At 38.2% G+C, this 20,094-nt stretch overlaps 1 protein-coding gene across 5 annotated transcripts in view; it reads right to left on the bottom strand.

Moving 5' to 3' along the window:
* spen (split ends) overlaps positions 1 to 20,094 on the bottom strand; it is an 82,596-nt gene that overhangs the window by 61,589 nt on the left and 913 nt on the right. For all 5 annotated transcript variants that reach the window (XM_064684849.1, XM_064684855.1, XM_064684850.1 and 2 more), the window contains exons 2-3: positions 20,046 to 20,060; positions 15,600 to 16,116 (exon numbers count right to left, since the gene is read on the bottom strand). In XM_064684849.1, coding sequence (XP_064540919.1) covers positions 15,600 to 15,781 — 182 coding nt within the window. In that variant the 5' untranslated portion in view covers positions 15,782 to 16,116; positions 20,046 to 20,060. The remainder of the gene's footprint in view (positions 1 to 15,599; positions 16,117 to 20,045; positions 20,061 to 20,094) is intronic.

Here is a 20,094-nt window from a genome sequence, read left to right as displayed (position 1 = left end):
GAGCGACGACGTTGACAGTTCACGAACTCAACATTCGCTGAGCTCATTCTTGAGATACAGATACAGCAGCAAAGATACGCGATACGTTTGGCCAGCTGCAGCAGTAGCAACAATGAGAAACTAGTTGCAACTAGTGCAACTGCAACAACAACGGCAACGGCAACGACAACTGCGAAACGTTGCGAACTCGTTTGCTGTGGCAGAGCTGCCTGGGAAGGCGTTGCCCGAAGCTGCAACAACAAATGTTGCACTCAGTGGGTGCACGAATGTGTGGGTGAGAGCTGCAACAGCGGCTGTGAGAAAGAATGCCGCACAAAGCGGCCTCTAAGCTGTTGCTGCAGCTGCCAGCACATTGTATAAAGTATCTGATAGATACTTTTGATCGGCAGCCCGCATAAGCCGCCGCCTAACTAAGCGCAAAGCTCATTAAATTGATTGACTGCTGGCTGCTTTATGGGCCTGCAGCAGCTGCTCCGATTTCTGATTATGTGATATACACACACATGTGTATATATATATATATATATATATATATATATATATATATGTTTTGATTGCCCAGGAAAAACTCGCAGACACACAAAGCATTTTCACAGAAATCCATTTCAAGCTGTTTCCACTTGAAATCCGATCGCACAGCGGGCGAATTAAGTGACACGAGATCGTCTTACAAAAGAACTTCTGCGCATCGGATTCTTCCTTTTAAATGCCAAACAGTTGCAGTCGCTTTCCATCAAAGTTCTTTCGCTCGAAAAACAATATTGATATCATAAAGATATTTATTTATTATTGCCCAAGCTGACGGCAAACATTTATGTCGACAGAAAACAACACGGAATGTGTATCAAAGGTGAGATCTCGGAGAAAACACATGATAGATGTAATTTTTATATATATTAATATTATATTTGTTTTCTTTCGAATATACACTCGAGTGTCATGTGCAGAAAGAGCATTTAATACTTTTCTCTATATTCCTCCATTTGCATATTATCGATAAATATCGATTACAGTTGCAGTCGGTTTCCATCGAAAACTAATATTGATTTTATAAAGCAATTTGTTTGTTATTGTCTAAGCTGACGGTAAACATTTGTATAGACAGAAAAGAACATGGAATATTATTTTGCTTATGTATCAAAGTTTAGATTTTGGAAATTACAAGAGACGGGGATTGAAATTTATAAAGTAAAGTAGATTAGAAAGAGCTTATCACTCGCTATATTCCCCCATTTCCAATAAATCGATAAATATCGATTTCAAGACAATAAGCAAAAATCAAAAATAACAAGAGCTGAATGCGCCAAACTTGGTATGTAGGTATATTATATACCTTATCATTTTTGTGTCTATCTCTTATTTGCCAAATGTCGATAAATACCGATTTTAAGACATAATTAAGCAAAAATCGAAGCTCTTAATAGCCAGATGCGCCAAACTTGGGATAGAGGTTCTCTTAAAGTGTAAAAAGCTTCAACATACTTCACAACTTGTATAGGATTGTGAGGGCGGGCGACTTCCGGGTAACCTCCTCTAGTTTTAGTCTAATTAATATAATAAATTATTGTAATACAAATACTGTAGGTTTTGCATTTCATTTTTTTTTTGTGCATAAGCCCGGCATCCCATTTCAAAAGCAATTTATTTCAGACATTTTAATTAATATTCTATTTTTTTTGGTGCCTTTATTTTGAGTGGAATAAAAATGCAAAGTGCATGCAAATTGTAGACGAACAAACAAAAAAAGGGGGTGGGGGTGGGTGAAGGGGCTAGACAGGCGGCAATAATTACAAAATCAAATTAGTTTTCCAATATGCAAAAATAAAAATAAAACCAAATCGAATAAAAATTTGCTGTTGGGAATTTATGGAGAATGTTGTGCCTGTTGTTGTCTATGATGGGGTCTCTCTCGCCGCATATTGACGTGTCGCCTTGGAGACAATTTCCGGGTATCTAAATCGGTTGTCGCGCCAGTTGAAACGGCGTCTAAACGTGGCGGCAGCGGTCGCCGGCAGCGTTAAGCCCACCCACAGCTAATACGATTTTTCGCACAGTGCACGGCAAAAAACAAATAGAGTTGTTGGAAAGAAGCAGCGCGGAGACTGTGGCTGATGTATGTGAATGAATCATTTCGCGCACATTTGACGCCAATTATAGCCCAAGTCAGATGACAAAAAAATATTAACAAAAAAAGAAAACCGTCAAAAGATTTGAACTCCATGTGCATAACTTAACCCACGTATTTGTTGTTGTCGTTTTTTTTTTTTTTGTTGTTTCCTGAAGCGCGCATAAATCAAGGGAAATGTCGGCAGGGGTTGGTTGCACAAACCCGGCGAGAATTTATGGCGGAAAACAAAAAGCAACGTTTCATTCATTGAATGCAAATGCAGAGAGAGGCAAATACATATGCAAATGGGCACATACACATATATGTATATAGGATACCCTTATGTATATGTCTAACTGGGTGTGCGTGTGTGTGTGTGTGTGTGTGTGCAGCTGCTGCCTTGTCAAAAGTCCGCCCCTCGCCCCTCATCTCATTGAGTTTCGTGTTTTTCCTGCGCTTTTCTGTTGACATGTTAAAAATGTTGCGGCAGACAAAAAACAATAAATAAATAGAAACGAATAGAAAATATGCCATAAAAAACATATTTGAATGTCAAGTTAAAGATATGCGAAGGCAGCTTTAAGGATGTGCACACACACAGATACACACAACACACGCACACAGTTGGAGCTCCGGCTTCGAGCCGGCTAAATGCAATGCCTTTGTCTGCGCATGCAGCAGCCCAACATCATTATCAGCATGCCCCATCATCATCATCATCATTATCATTATTATTGCGATTTTGTGATTCATGCATTGTTGTAGATATTGTATCTTTAGCTGGACAATTTTTTTTATTATCGTCATATTCAAGTGTGTGTGTGTCGAGGCATTGTTCTCTGGCCTGGCATGAAAGCGAAAGGCTTTATGCATACAGCTCTCTGAACTGTCTCCCGTGAACTGGACTTTAGCCCAGGCATACGCTATATGCCACACAAGACAAGGGCTCAAGCGCGCGGGGGGAGGGGGAGTGGGGGGCCTTGCAGGCAATGAGCAGCTCACGTAAACGCAATTGTATCTCAAAGTGCTGAGTCAGCGGCAATCACCTGATATTTAGAGATGAGCGAGAATTGCATTCGAGTAAATAAAACAAAAACCAGATACTATAAATAGTATCTTTACGATAGTATCCACACGATAACGATCTATATATAAAACATACAGAAAATGGACTATGATTTGCTCGCTTAACTTTTGGCACAGCTTGACGCTTGTAATTCTCAAGCAGTTAAAGCTTCAAACAGGGTACTAGGCGTTTGCTATACTAGAAACGATAGCTAAGTAAGTTGTTAATAGAAGTATGGAAGTAGTTGTTCTTGATATAGTATTATATGGAGGTTCTTGATATATTGTTATAGTTACATAGTTATAGCTGCTCAACTTTTGGCTTGTACAGCTTTATGTTTTTTTAGCTAATATTTGTAATAACATTTTAATATTTATTTTAGTGCAATGGTGTCTAAGTTGAAGGCAGATATGATATAAAATTGCCCCCTATATATAACATATTTTTATTTGGCATTTTATATAAATATTCTATTTTACATATAATATTTTTTATAAAAATATAAAATATTTTATTTTTACATTTTACATTTTATATAAATATATTATTTTCTTTTTATTTTATATATTTTTTTTTATTATACATTTCTTATTTGATTTAATTATACAAATATTTTTTATTTATCTATTTTTTTTTATTATTGATTTATTGCTTCATTAGGGTTTAATTAGTATTTTCTATTTACATAACATTTTTAAGTTTATCCAGCTCCAGGTCCTGAATAATTCCTTTAAAAATATCTTTTCTTTTTTCCCCATAAGAAAGCCCAAATATATGTATATAGGCTCATCTTTAAAGCTTAAGCTTTATTCGTGACCTGCGTGACTCACGCGCTCCACTCTAGAGGCCAATGAATTGGATTTTCCAGAAACTGAACACTCAATTTGACGCCAAGGGTCAGACAACGAGCATCCTGTCCAGAAGGGATGCAAAAGAGGGTGAGAGGGGGCAGCGGGGGGAGGGTAGTGGCGCTCAGGATTTCTGCCCCAGTGGGCCGCAACGGTTGGCCAACAAAAGTGAGGCTCAAGCACGAGTTGCTGCCACATTTGGCATTTGGAGGCGCTTTGGGCCCCCGCCCCCAAAGGCTTGCACAATATTCAATATTCGAAAGCGTGTAAAAGTGTGGGTGTGTGTGGGTGTGTGTGTGTGGGGGTGTGTGCGAGTGTGTGCTCCAAAAAAGCAGCTACTTTTGAGTGCATTGAACTCGACTGCATGAAAAGTGGCCTAGGTGAGAGGCATGCGGGTCGGCTCGCAGTACGCCCTCAACTAATCAAAATCAATTAGCAATAGGGCGCGAATAGAGCTATATGATGGATATATATAGGTATACCTACACATCTATATAGAAAAAAGGAGAGGGGGGAGGGGAGAGGCAGCCTAATAGATGATGTTACGCTGATGACGAACCCAACGAACCACGTACAACAAAGTTGCCGCAGGGCACGTGATCTGACTTTTAATTGACAAGTGAAATTTGCCATAGAGCCGGGAGCATTACGTACAACTGTTGTCTATTCAAATATATATATATATATATATATATTCATATGTTTTATAATTGCGGGATTTTTTATTATTAGAAGCAAAGAAAAATTGTTATTTGTACAGGGGAGAACAAAGTTGTAATATATACATTTTATAATTATTTAAATAATTTTTATTTATTTATTTATATTCTGAAAATAACGCCAAAAATGGCTTTTAAAATTGTAAGCTCCATTTGCAGTGCTTAAACTAAAATGATACATTTTTTGAATTATCGTTTTTAATATTATCTATGTTTTAGGTCGATTTATAAAGAAACTTTACAAAGAAATTGTTTTTATAATTATTTTATTATTGGAACTACCCCTAAAAGCAAATAGTTCTACCTGGCGAGCGATTACTGTTCTCTGTCCTATATATACTTATAAATATATATATATAGAGAATCATGACATACGATTATGTCCATAAATAATTGCACACTGCGATTATCTATCGAAATTTATCGCAGCGGAAGTACGCAGGGTGCGAGAGGTTGAAAGGGGGCTACAATAAAAAAAAATCAAAGTAATTTCACAGAGTAATTACTTAAATTATTGTCAATTATTGCAATTGCAGTTACGGGGGCGTCACACGAGACGTCTGCGTGTCATTGTTGCTGGAGTTGTTTTTGCTTGTTTACTATACATATATATATATACAATGGAGAGGGCATATTTATTGATCAGTTCGATTAAAAGAAAACTACTTTTAATTTCCTGTTATAACATTTTCCAATCAATTCCAAGCAATTTAAGGCCAGTTTTTAGTGGGTTCTGAACTGGGCATAAATCAGGCTAAAACTATTTTTAAAATAGGTCATATACAACGATTTAATCTCGCAGATAGGGCTCTGAATCTGACTTAAAGCTAGCTAGTAAAGTAGCTAGTTTAGAATGCATATAAACAATAATAAATAGGCTCTTAAATGGCTAAAAGTTAACTATTCATACCCACCAACTAGTTATGAAATAGCTATAAAATAGCTATCAAATGGCTATGAAACAGCTATCAAATAGCTATAAAACAGCTATCAAATGGCTATGAAAGAGCTTTCAAATTGCTAAATGTCAACTTTCTGACATCTTTCAATAAAGCTATAAAGCAGCTAAAATCTAATTATCCAATTGCTAGAAACAACTATTAAACAGCTAAAACAGATTAAACAGTTGTGAAACAGCTATTAAATAGCTTTAAAAAAAGCTATCAAATTGATATGAAAGAGCTGTCAAATAGCTAAAATTCAACTATTCAATATAAAAAGCTGTAACACAAAAACCAAATAGACTATGATATGATAGCTATGATACAGCTTTAAACTAGTTTGAAAGCAGCTTTCAAATATAATATATATAAAACAGCTAACAAAACAAAACACTTGCCCAGGGATTAATCTAATGTTGAAAATAAATATAACTAACTAATTATTTAATTATAATTTAATTTCTGTTTAGCATTTGTGCAACACACCTTTAAACAGGGTATCTAATAGCCAGCCACATGTTTGCACCGTTTTTATTAACGTTGATTGTTGCAATTTTCGTTGCTCATCGCAGTATTTTATAATTGAACAAAATATAATAAACAATAAAAACGAGATGTGTGTTTTCATACGCTTTACGTAACAATTTTTGCATCTTGTTCTCGCTTCTGTTCTGTTCTGTTCTGTTTGTGTGCACTTGTCAGCTGTTTATGGAGCCCCTAAAGGGGCGTGGCAGCGTGTTAAATGAATTTTTAATTATTATTTTTAATTGCAACACGATAATTGCAAAGGCTGGAAAATTATAAAAAAACAAAAAGAAAATAAAACGAATTGAGTTGAATATAAAACGAGTGAACGCAATGAAACATGCAAATTGGTTGCACGCATCGCGAAATATGGTAAAAAAAAATTAAAGAGAGCGAGCCAGAGAGAGAGAGAGAGAGAGTGAGTGAGCAAATGTGCAAGGCACATGTGTGTGCCTGGTACGGCTGGGAAATATCCAGAGATAAATGAGTCAAACGTTAGGCACACAAGTTGAATTAAAGATCAGTTGAAAGAACTACAGGGTAAAAACCCAAGAACCGAATAAAATAATAAAGAAAAACTTTACACTAGACAATGTAGTCTATATATAAAAGTATTTGTCCTGACTGAGTGACGGACCAATTGAAGCTGAAATAAAGTTTCACGGTAATTCCACCCGCATGTGTGGAAAAATCGTGAAAAACGTTTGTGTGCAACATTTTTGCTTACCATCCGATCGGACGGTAACGTTTCGTGCTTAAATTTATTTCCAAAGATTTATAAGAAAAATCATTTGAGGGGCATTTCACACTTTTCGCAGAATACAAGCTGTACCGGTGGAAAGTGCGATTCACAGATATTTTTTGGGCTAAATGCATACGTGTTTCAGGGAAATTTCACCCGCAGCAGTGGTAAATTGGCGGAAAACAGTTGTTTACCGTTCGATCGGTTTCATACTCATTTTTAAAGATCTTTGAGAGAATTTTTTTTTATACGTGCCACGGACAAGGGTATACCCCCTAGTTTATATATATAACTTTTACATAAACGTTTTTATTGAAGCAATATATAAAGTCGTATACAGTTCTGTATATCGACAGACTTTTCATGTATCTACGTTATCTTCAAATGTCTATAAATTTTCGCATGTGCTCGTTTTTATTGGCATTTTCCCCCCAAATAGGTTTTCTCTTTTGCCTCTTGAGCTTAACTATGCCACATCTTGACATTTGGCGAATACTTGGCCCCGAAACAAATTCTCTGCCGGGGCTTTGATCTCTCCACTTGAGCGCTTTTGTTTCGCATGGGTTCAAGAAAACAAAAACAAGAAAGTAAATTAAAAAACAAAACAAAAAAAACAACACAAAACAAATGATAAAATAAAAATATATCCATTGGGTCTGGCTAGGCTAATCTGGCTAAGAGCAGACGCGATTTACTTGTTCGGCTATTTATTTATTTATTATCACGAGGAGCCAGCATTAAGCGGCTGCTTCCTGCAGGGGTCGCAGCACAGCCGAGCTGTGAATGGATAAAGAGGTTGTGAGGGCTGGGGTGGGGCATGTGTATGCTGCTGCTCATAAAGCAAAAGTCCAATTGATTAAAGTAACAAACTGAAGCACAGAGAAAGAGCGAGAGAGGGAGAGGCGCTGAGCCAGGCGGACTTTGTATTATGCGAGTGTATATGTGCGTGAATGCGTATGCGAGTGTGTGCATGACTCATTTGCAATTAAGCGACAAAAGGCAGCAGCAAACAGCGAAACTCACTCACGCACACACGCAAGCCCGCACACACATGCACAAACATATACACACACACATGCAAACATGAGCAGAATTCAAGTGCCGCAAAAATGCCAGCATAAAAATAAAGTAAGCGCTGCGCCAAAAGAAGAAAACCTACAAAAGCAGCAGCGACAGCAGCGACCACAAAACCAAAACAGCGACGTCAACGAGCGAGAGCGAGAGAACGCGCGCAAATAAACGTGTGTGTGTGTGCGTCGCTGCAAATTCAAATTGGCTCAGGCGAGCGATGACGCTGACGTTAGCGTCGACAGCGACTGATGTTTACACAACGTGCGGCGCGGCGTATTCGCAAGTTGCGCGCAAAACAGCAAAACAGCAAGCAGCAACGACTACAACGACGACGACTATGACGGCGCGCTGCTTGTATATTTCTTTCTGCTTTTGCCTCTTTTTTCTGTAGTCGGCTCTAATTGAAAACAAGCAAAGACATGGCTAGTATGTGTGTGTATGTGTGCGTGAGCGAAAAAGAAGAAAAACAAGCAGGCAGCGCGCGTCTACAGCTGGCGCTGCTGACGCCTCTGCTTCTGCGGTTAGATGCGAAATTGTGTAGCGACGTGATGCAGCGTTGTCAAACTTCAACAGCACATTTGTCGCTGTAGCTTTGCAGCAGCAGCAGCCGTCGCAGCAACAGAGCAGCTATAGTTGTTGTAGCGTTGGCTACACGAGAATGTGTGCATGCATGTGTATTTGTCTGTCTGGCTGCATATCTTTTGTGCGCGTACGTATGTGTGAGTGTGTGTGTGAGTGCAGTATCTTAGAAGCCATAGTTTGTGCGTTAATTTTACAGGACACAAAGTCCTCGGCATGGCTAATTTATGCCTAGTTTAAATACCATTTTGTATAAAGGTGTACATGTGTGCACCTGATCGCTGCTTAATGATAGCTAACAACAGGCTACAAACCGGTTCTTCTTGACTGAAAACGTCATAGCGACACAACAACAAAAGCCAACATGACCAGCAACTGGTTTCATTGGTAACAGGTAATAACACATTCAGCTCTTTGGTATATTAATCGATTTGTTGCTGCCTCTGCCCGCTTTGGGCCATCCATATTAATCTTTTGTCTCTGTTAGCACCTTTTGTCAACGTGTGTGTGAAGTCTGGCAACGTTGCGCTAAAACACATCTCTCTAGCACACACACACACACACACACACAGAGACACAGACACAGATACAGCTAGAGCCATCAACTCGAGTGTGAAATTATTTGGGAATTTTCTTATTTCCCATACAAAATTGAGTTATCGCATCGCTGCCAGACAACGACGTCCACATCCACGTCGACGGCGACGTTAACGTCAACTGCGGCGTTGTCACGTTCCCTTCTACCGCCAGCAAAACATATGGAATTACGAAACACAACTACAACAATGGGAAGACAAAAACCAAAATGTGCATGGTGCAAAAAACAATAACAATGCAAATAATAATCAAATAATTGCACGACTTGCAAAACAAAAAGCTGTACTCAAAATACAATAACAACAGCAACAACAGCCGCTATGAGGCGTTCCTAAACGTACTCATAGATACATTTGCACATGTAGCTCGAGCACAAAGGCAACAAATATACAGTTTCAAGTCGGAAATATTTTTGCGCAATTTTCTCTTTCTTCCTCTTATCAGCTGTACGACAACAATAACAACGATCGGGGAGAACAACAAAAACAAATTGGAAAAAAAAAATAGTTGCGATGATTAAGCTCAAAGTCTTTCTCCCATGGGAGAAATAAATAATATAATACGGAAAAAAAAACACATGCCATGTGGCATGAGTAACCCACCATTTGTTATAAGTTATAGTATAATTAAGCGAGCACAGAAATACGCAAGTACTTTAAACTAAAAACAACAACAACAACATTTGATGACTGCACACAGCGCAATTGTTGGGTCATGTTTGGGCAGCTATATATATGAAAATGAAACTATAATTATTAATAATTATTATTACATTCCATTTTTGTACTCAAATGCCACAAAAAAATTAACTATATAACACGACTTGGTTCAGCACAGCTCGCCAAAAAATAAATATTCGAAAAGCATATTTAGATAAATACCTCGATTTGTGCTGTATTGATAACATCTTTAAGAACTAAAAAACTGTTAAAGCTATACAATTTTTTAAAAAGTGGTTGTATTTGAAATACTTTCAACTAACCATATCCCAAATTTAGGAATTATAATATTTATATTTCCCCAGATATGTGTAACATCTTTTGGAACTAAATAACTATTTAATTAATACAATATTTAAAAGATAGTTTGTTTTCGAAATACTTTCCGATTTTGGTATTATAATACTTATATTTACCTAGATAAACCAAAAAAGATTGTATTAGAAATCTTTTCAATTGACCATATACCAAACTTGAACATTATAATATTCATTTTTCTTCAGATATATGTAACATCTTTGATAACTAAAAAAGTCTCAAAATTATACAATATTGGAAACACTTTCAGCTAACCATATCCCAAATTTAGGCATTATAATATATATATTTCCGCAGATATATGCACACATATATATCTGACTCAGTTTTTGAATATGACAAACATAACCTACGACAATTTCGTTGTCGATAAGCACATGCTAGGCTTGTAAAATATATATATAAAATCATAAGACGGGATATTTTATATTTTTGTATATTGGTTTAGATTTAACTTCACAAACATATTGTAGATTATTCGAACTCCATTTTCCATTGCACTTGCGAATCAAGTAAAAAAAAACTGCAATTTTGAATGACTCAGCAATAAAAGCCCCTATACATTAAACAATATATACAATTATAATATATCAGATTAAAATAAATATATATGGAGAATAATAAAAATGGAAACTCGGCAGCTCGAGTTGTTTTCCATTTCATACAACTTGAGTAAGGCCTGGCCGAAAGATAACAAGAGTTTACAATACTTTTTTTTTTTTGCTATTTGTTTTCTTTGGGTGCTCGAAAATAGAAAATAGACCATAATGAAGAGAAAAAAATGGAATTGTATCTGCGTGTGAGCGCAATTACAATATGCTCACCCCGCTCCCCGCTCCCCGCTCGACTCGGGTCTATTCAGTTCTATTCTATTCTATTCTATTCTATTCTATTTTATTCTATGTGGTACGCTTCGGTTCTCTATCTAATCTACTTTTTTGGCTTGCCCCACAGAACGCGACGTTGTCAATGCCAAAAGAACATTGAGAACAAAAACAAAACGACGACGACGACCGAATAGATCGTAAATGTATATACAACAACAACAACAACAACAACAATAGAACAACAACAATTTAGAAAATTAAATGTAACATGACATTGAAACAAGACAAACGCACAAAAAATCTGATACCTTTGTTATTGTTGTTATTTTTGTTTGTTGTACTTTAACAATTGTCAAGATTTTTGCTCGCGTTAAAAAGCAAAACACGAATTTTTAGTTGATTGTAATTGAGCAAAAAAATCAAAGAGATTCATAAAAAAAAACATGAGAAATAGTTCCTAAATAAACAAAAACCAACGTATTATGTAAAAGGAACTTGCTTTTTAATACTTAAACTTTTGTAAACCTTGTCGAAAACCACTTGAAAGCCGCCTCAGGCCAGATAAACTATTAGATAATTGTTTTATTTGTTATCGTCAGAACATTTGAAACTTGTTGGGTTAGTCTCTAGTTTACCTCAAGCTGAAATCAGAACCTGTTCAAAACTGGGCAGCCCCAAAAGGTTGTGTTCCTCGAAATCAAGCACAGACATTCCATATACGCATTTAAATAAATTAAAACAGGAAGGAAGAAACTTTAACAATAAATAAGTTTGATAAATAAACTAAGCGTCGTTGATCTGTGCTTGAAAAAAATAAAAAAAAAAATATCTATTGTGGAAAAAAAAAACATCTATGGTCAAAACGAAAAAAAAAAAAATAAATAAAAAATAAACGTCTTTTGTAGAAAAACCTAAAAAAAAAACAAATTGAGCTGGAAGTAAAAAAAAGTAAAACTAATCGCATAATAGATACCCAGTAAAAATGAAAGCAAATATATTCTTCTATTTGGGGCAGAAGAGTAAGATACCCGAAAAAAGAAAAAAAAAACAGAAAAGCCTAATGAAAACCTTCAGCAAAATTACGGTAAATAGAATTTTTCCTATATATATAATCTATATTTTTTATAGTAAAAATATTTTATAAAGTTAGCAGCTTTAAATTCTACAGTAAAATCTACGTGAATGGAATTTAATTTATTTTATTTTTCTTTTATTTGATTTTATGTAATTTCTTTTAATAAAATAATTTTTTTTAATTTATGACAATGTTTGGCAAATATTCCATTTTCTTTTAAACCAACTGTCGACGTTTTTGAAATTTTCTATGCATTCTTTTTTAATTTCAAGTAGAAGTCACTGCAAAGTGCTCGAATAGCAGATACCCTGGCTGCGCAGCAAATGATTAAGAGACTTCGTGTTATTGAAAATTCTTACTTCAGTTTGTTTTTGATATGTGCACAAGCTTTGCATAGCCTATTTCTAGCTATTGGCCATTTACGGGGTATTGCTTGGAGCTGTATAAACAATATAATTGTATAAATTGCAGATAGCTAGCAAAATGGGAAAGCAAAAATGTTGGCTCATGCGTCAGAGCACACAGCTGGTTGTTTCATATTTTCGTTTGAAATGTATCCCGCAGATACAGATACAAATGGCTAGATACATTTACGGCTAAAGTGTTGGTGCGTAATCTAGCTATGCACATTTTGGCCAGAAACCGATGTTGTTGTTGTTGTTGTTGTTGTTGTAATTGTTGCTGTTGATGTTGTAATTGTTGCTGTTGTTGTTGTTGAGACTCTCTCAGCTGCGGTGCGCGGTTCATTGTCAATGTCAAAAAGCTGTCGACTGGTTTTTTACGTTTGTTGTTGCTGTTGTTGTTGTTGCTTTTGACGATTGTCTTGTAATTAACCGACAACTAGCAATTGTTGTTGCTGTTGTTGTTTGCGGTTGTTTTCTGCTGACATTGATGCGGGTTTAATGCACCGCCAGCCGCGCTCTCTATGAGCCGCTTTAATGACTTGGCTAGCAAAACACTTTTATTTTGGCTAGAGCCGGCTAATGAAGCAATTAGGCGTCGACTTTTGCACCCAACAGCAACAAAAATGTAAGAAAAAGACAACCAAAACTAAGGGAAACAAGTTAGAAGTGCTACACTCGAGCGTGCTCGACTAGCAGATGCCCTGTATGTGTAAAGCCGGCTAATGAATCAATTAGGCGTCGACTTTTGCATCCAAGAACAACAAAAACGTTAGAAAAAGGCAGCCAAAACTAAAGGAAACAAGTTAAGAGTTCGCCCAACTGGCAGATACCCTATAAGCAGCGCAAAGCTGTCTTAACATGCAGTCAAACTTCCTGTTAACTTATCTCTCAACACACACTCGCACAGATCGCAAGCTGTGCACTTTACGCAGCAACTGTGCTTCTTCTTCTTCACACATCTCCCCAATATGCAATTTTTAACCTAAAGTAACTCCCAGTTGTATTTTCCAATTGTGGCAAATCTTTCAGAGCTTACAAATGAATTTTAAATGCGTGCAGAGATATCAAATATTTCAGCTCTAGCTCTTGTAGTTTTCGATCTGTATTCTATATATTCTATATAGTCCTATAATATCGCCTAAAACTCAAGTAAAAATCGATATTTATCTATTATGAAAAGATATTCAAGAATGGATATAAAATGTTTAGCAGAAACTCTTAAGATCCCTGAGAACCTGACGATTACTTAGACAGATGCGGCTGTTGATGCTTATCAAGAATATGTCTAAATATGCTGACCAAACAAGTAAGCCCCATTTTAAAGAGTTTGTTCAATGGATGCAGGGTATAATAAATAAATAAATAAATATATTTATATATATATATAGGGAGAACGCAGAAACAACAACGGCCACAAAACTTGTTTTGGCCAAGAGAACAACACAAATGAAAGGCAGACAGAGGCGTCTAAGGCACACACACACACACATACACACACATAGAACGCGATTCTTGTGGGCCCAAAAAAAAAATAAGAAAAAAGCCAAATTGTGTACGAAATTACGTAATAACGCAAAATAGACGTCGACTGCGGCGGCGACGACGACGACGACGAGAGTGCCACATGTCCGTCTCGTGTCCAATGTCCGTCTCTCTTGGGCCGATTTTACTGTACACGTCGCCACAGTTGGCTAACACACACAGCACACACAGGTAGCTGTCGCAGCAGCCCAAGAGATACGCACAGATGCGACGACAAGTCAAGGTAAAAAGTTACGCGTTTTTAGGCATGGCCACTTACGTATCCCATGCACGAGATACTTGTGTATCTGACAGATACAAACGCACTGGCAGCCAGCTAAGCTGCATCTGCTCAAGATACTATTGAGCTGGGGGTGGGGTGGGGGGCGACAAGCCAACGTGTCACAGATCCCTCTGACGGATAAGCCCCAACTCTGGCCAGTGGGCGCAGCGCGCAGCAAGTAGCCCAAGACCCACGCGGCCACTCGAGATTTTCATTTCGTCGTCGTCGTCGTGGTCGCAGCTTTGTGTCAACCGTTAGCTGAATTTAGGGCCTACGCATTAGCGCTGAGATACATTTTAGACACGCATCTCACTTATTCCACGCATGGAAAATTCCAGGTATCTGCAAGATACGCACAGACAAACACGACAGGAAAATACAAATTGTGCCAGATTGCAGTTGTTTCCAATTCCAAGAGCATCAGATACTTTTTAATCGAAGAGCAGTAGCTTGGGCAGCTGCTACGAGAGAACTCTAGTAGTTTTTAGAGGGGGAGATATCAGCTTTGCATTTCATTTGATAAAGACAGAAAATAGCTTTCTATATAACTTAAATATGTTACAGGTATTGTACTTAATATATATATATATATTTATATAGGAAATTCTATAAGCTCATAGAAATTTTCAGTTACTCGGAGTAGTTTTCATTCTGGGCAAATATCAGATGCACATTCTGTTTTATAAAGATTTTCTATCTTTTTCTTTCTACTTTCTATATACATATATTAAATATGCCCAAGTTGGTATTGATTATATTTATATACATATAAGAATTCTAAAACCCTTTAAGAGATGTCTGATTTCTTTGCAAAGACATCTTTTGTATCTTTGACAATTTCACATATATTTCAGACAGTTTCCCTTATAAGATCTGTGAGTTTTCCCAGCTTAATTCCATATTTTCTCTGTTTATCTCTTTTATTAACATGAATTCTTGTTACCAGGTTTTTTCCATAATGGCATATGCCGGACAATTTCTTCTACACTTTTCTATATACTCATTTAAAAATATTCCAGATTACTTTTTCTTTCATGTAACGAATTTAACCCGTAAGAGCTCTTCAATTTCCTAGCGCAATTCCCTTGAAATATTTTTCATAAATAATTCTTTCGACTTTCTACCAAAGTTCTCTTTAATCTCCAGAAAACTAAGACTCCTTTAAGATACAATAGTTTTTCTGGCCAGAAAACTTCTGCTCGCTTCTTCTTGAAGATTTTCAGTTTTGGGTATCGCTTAAACCTATCGAGAACTTACCTTTTTAATGTATCGCGTAGTTTCTGGCTATTGTTATTGTTATTGTTATTGTTGTTGTTATTATTATTGTTGTTGTTGTTCTTGTTGCTGCTGCTACTATCCACGGCTATTTGTTGTTGTTGTTGCTGCGTAGTTTCGGCTAATTTTCCAAAACAAATGTTACGGCTGCTGTCGCGTACCATGTTTCGAGAACTCACGATCTATTGAGCATTTCTCGTATGCCGTCGTGGAGGCGCATAATTTTAAATGGGCGCGCTCCTCCCATTGAATGAATATCCCGTCGTGTTGAGAGCTTGAACTCTATATAGATTTCATTTGCTTCGATTTTGCTTTTCTAATTTTTACTCGTTCACTCGCACATTTTCGAGATACTATTTTCCTTTTGCACTAGATCTCTTGATTGATTAATTTCTCAATAGATTGCTTGCATTGATTGCTGCATTATTTTTTTCTTTTTCATTAGCTTCGCACACACAAGAGATGCACGAGATTGAATTATTTTCTTTTTTAGTATGGGCTGCAAATAGATTGGATAGGGGATTGAGGGGGGAGGTTTATATTTTGTTAGCATATTAAAAAATTATGAAATGAAAAACATTTGTTGATTTTAGTTGAAGACACTTTTTGCACTTTTTAACTTCAATTTAAACACATTTTTGTGTAATTTTTTTTTCTTTTTCATTTGATTGGGCGACAACAAAGCTTATGCCAATTTATGTTAATTTAGCACTAAAAATACACAAATGTTTTAATTTAATTTAACTAGAGAGCAATTTAAATTTATTGAAATTTCAATGGGGCGGTCAACAAGAACATGTATATATATATATATATATTGTATATACATGTGAACACATTGTATCTATGAGATACGCAAGATCTTTGCGCTCAATTTAAAAGGCAAGGCGCTGGACAGGGGCTGCACATAAGACTATCGCGTGTATACTCTATATATATACACACACTCACACACACTCACACACACACACACACACACACAAACACAGATACATGTATATAAGCAATAGGGTCTGGGGTACTGTTCTGCAGCGCGCATTTCCTTTCTGGACAACAACAACAGCAACGACATAAGGTGGAAAATGCGAGCAGCGACGTCGACAGCACGTTATTATAATCCAGTCAACGTTACAAAAGCAGGCAGCCGGACCGGGGCCGGGACCAGGTCCAAGAGAACCACAACGCCATCAATCCACAAACCGGCCAAAAACGAAAATAAGAGAAAAAAAAAAAAAAAAGAAATCCAGCCCGAGCCAAGCCAAGCGGGGCGCATGTTAAAATTCCAAAAAGCAGGCAACATGGAAATACAAGAACAACATTCATGCTTTCTGCCCCGGCCGCTATCGAGCTGCTGCCTGCCTTTTGTTGATGGCGTGAAGTTTGGCAACGTTGTTGCCGCTGCTGCGCCTCTCTGTCTCACTCACTCTGGCTAACTAACGCGTTACTCTCTCCCTGTCTTGTGCACGCTGCGTAGCGTATGTGTGTGCTGTGAAGTATGGCAACGTTGCCATTTGTGTGTTTGCTTATAATTGACGTTTGCACTGAACTGCTGCGCTGCTGCCGCTGCCAACGCTGTCTGACGTGGTTGTTATAGCTACTCACACACATAAAAAAAAACACAAACATATATATATATATATATATATATATAGCGCAAAGTGGGGTGCCTGTTGTGCGAGCGAGATAGAAGGACAGGTTTTAATGGCCCGTTGTTGCTGCTTCAGCGCACACACGCAATACATACATACGTGTAAGTTTATGTGTGTGTGTATGTTATGTACTTTTATGTACATAAAGAATTTATAGCTGGTACTTTTTGTGCTGCTGCCTCTGCCTGGGCATGGCATGGAAAAACGAGTATCTTCTGTGAGTTTGTTTTTGCCGTTCGTCATTATTGTTGTTGTTCGTCGCTGCTGCTGTGTATTTATAAATGGTTATGTAGTCATGTGTATATACAGTATGCTGGTGTATGTGTGTGTGTGTGTGTGTGTGAGTCGCGAGGGGTGCTTTGGGAACGCGCGTTGTTATTTCACGTTTTTCAGCCATTACGTACCCCGAGTAACCCGCTACCAACGTCGTAGATGACGACGTTGTGATATGGCCATGCATAAAATGTAGTTTTGTAGCTGCCATTGTATTTGCTGTTGTTGCCATTTGCTACGTTTTTGGGGCCCTTTGTACATTTTGGGGCGCAGCAGGAAATCACAACTACACGCAAAATGAAGCCCATAAATATACTTTATGTGCATGTGTTTGTGTGTGTGTGTGTGTGTGTGCTAAACCTACATTATGTGTGTTTGCTTGCATGTGTGCGCTGCCTGTACAAAACGCGCAGCCGCTAGCGGGCGTTGAATGCTATCTCGCTTACACGCACATACAAAGCGCTATCGCTCTTGCATTCGCACTCACACACAGAGAGAGGCCCCAGTTGGAGAGCTTATGGCGGCAGCCATTGCTGTGGCTGCCGCTGCTGCTGCCGACGTCGTCGTTGGAGCTGCCAATCGATCGTGAAAGTTTTTTGGTGCTGCCTGGCTGTACTAAAACGCCGCTGCTGCGCATCAGTCGCTTTGCATGCCTGGTGGGGTGCGGTTCAAATCGCTATATAATTTTTGTTGTTGCTGCTACTGCTGTGGGCTTGCGCTTTTTTTGCGCCTCTGTCGACGTGTGCAAAAATCTATACCAAAGAATTTGAAAATACACTTATAATCAAAAAAGAAAAGAAACCAGAATAACAACAACTAAACGAAACAAAATACATATTCTGTTCAAACCGTGCGTCTCTCTCGTCTCGTCTGTCCCTCAGTCCACCTTTTTTGCGTTTGTTCGATGCGTATTTTTGTCTTTCTACATAGCCCGGCGGCCATTTTGTTTTTGGCCATTTGAAAACGTATTTGGCTTAAATATTACAGCAACTACGACGTTTATGGCTAAACACTGTGACCATTTATAGATAGCATTTTGCAAAATCCCATTAAGAGGCTGCTTTGGCTAGAATTCGAATTTCATTAATATGCGAGCAGCTGCTGCTGTCGCTGCCGCTGCTCGGCCAGAAGAAGAAGCAACCAAACCAGTTTTCTGCTTATTCTTCTTCATCTTTTGTAGTCAGCGAACTATGCAGTCATTTTTGTAGCGCTGCTACGTGACCACACACCAACACACTTACACATGCACACACACACTACAGTTGTATAGTCGTGCGACGACCGCATTTGCAATGTTGTCTCAGAGGGGGGAAAAACAAGCGGGGCGGCAGCGGATGCCACCACACGCCGCGACGCTTCCAACGCCCAACAACAATACAGAAAACTTTTGTAGTTTTTGTCGTACAACGTAGTTTCTACCAGCAGACACACACACATACACCTCTACAGGCGCACGCGCACGCACACGAAACGGGTTAAATAAAGGTTTTTTTGTTTTTACTGCATCCGGCAGCTCGCTCGCACTCACAGCCCATGATTGAACCTCTCGCTTGCACGCGCGCGTTCTCGTTTCGTGCAGCTGAATCGATTTTTCAACGAGCGACAAACGACAACGTCGACGTCGACGACGACGAGCGACAACGACGCTACAGCAAAACGCGACACGACAATTTCTCTCCATGTTTAAGCGCCATCTCGCTTGCACGCACACACGCTAGTACTTATTTGCGCGCTCGCTCTCACCACTTTATTTGCGTTGTTCGCTGTTGGGGCTCAAACACACATACACACATGCATACATATGCACAGGCAGCGCCATGTTACTTTTCGTTGTTGTTTTTGCTACCAACTCGTTGAGGGGGAGCTGTCAGCCTGGATTTTTGCTACAACAATTTTAACGTCGCTGTCGCTGCTGTAGCCGCTGTAAGCGTCGCTGCCGTCGCTAGCTACTGCTGCTAGCGCCCGCCTCGTTATTTTTCAGCCCGTTGCACGTCATCCGTTCGCCTTATGTGCTTTGAATTTCTGATGAAATTCTTTGCTTTCGAGTTAATTGCTGTTGCTGCCGCTTCTGCGACGACGACGGCGGCAGCGACCGCAGCAGCAGCGCCCCTAGGCCCCAAACTGGAGCTGCCTCTGTCTCAATCGTTGTGCCATTTTTCTTTGTGCTGCGCAGCTTTGTAGATCGGCTCTAGAAAACCAGCGAATCGAGTCCTGGGCGTATGCACACATATGTACACACATTTTTGTTATATATATATACATATATATATTTGTATAGCTTTAGTTGTGCTCTTTGTTTAATTAAGGAAATTAATATAAACTTTGTGAGGCCGCTTTTAAATTTAGTTTGGACTCTTTTTTTAAACACTTGCTTTTCTTTTTAAACACTTTGCAACACTTTCCATTTGCAATTGCCAATTCACCTCGTTATTATTTTTTTTTTATATATTATATTTTGCATATAACACACTTAATTTTCATTCCAGTCGCTGATTTGTTTCCTTACCAATAGCGTTGAGAGCTGTAAATAAAATAAATACAGAATCGTATTAGAA

The sequence above is a fragment of the Drosophila montana genome, unplaced genomic scaffold, assembly GCF_035044405.1.
Source record: "Drosophila montana isolate Dmon_TW-CO22-7 unplaced genomic scaffold, ASM3504440v1 contig_2_1, whole genome shotgun sequence".
NCBI lineage: Eukaryota > Metazoa > Arthropoda > Insecta > Diptera > Drosophilidae > Drosophila > Drosophila montana.
This window is presented reverse-complemented; position numbering and strand designations above follow the sequence as displayed.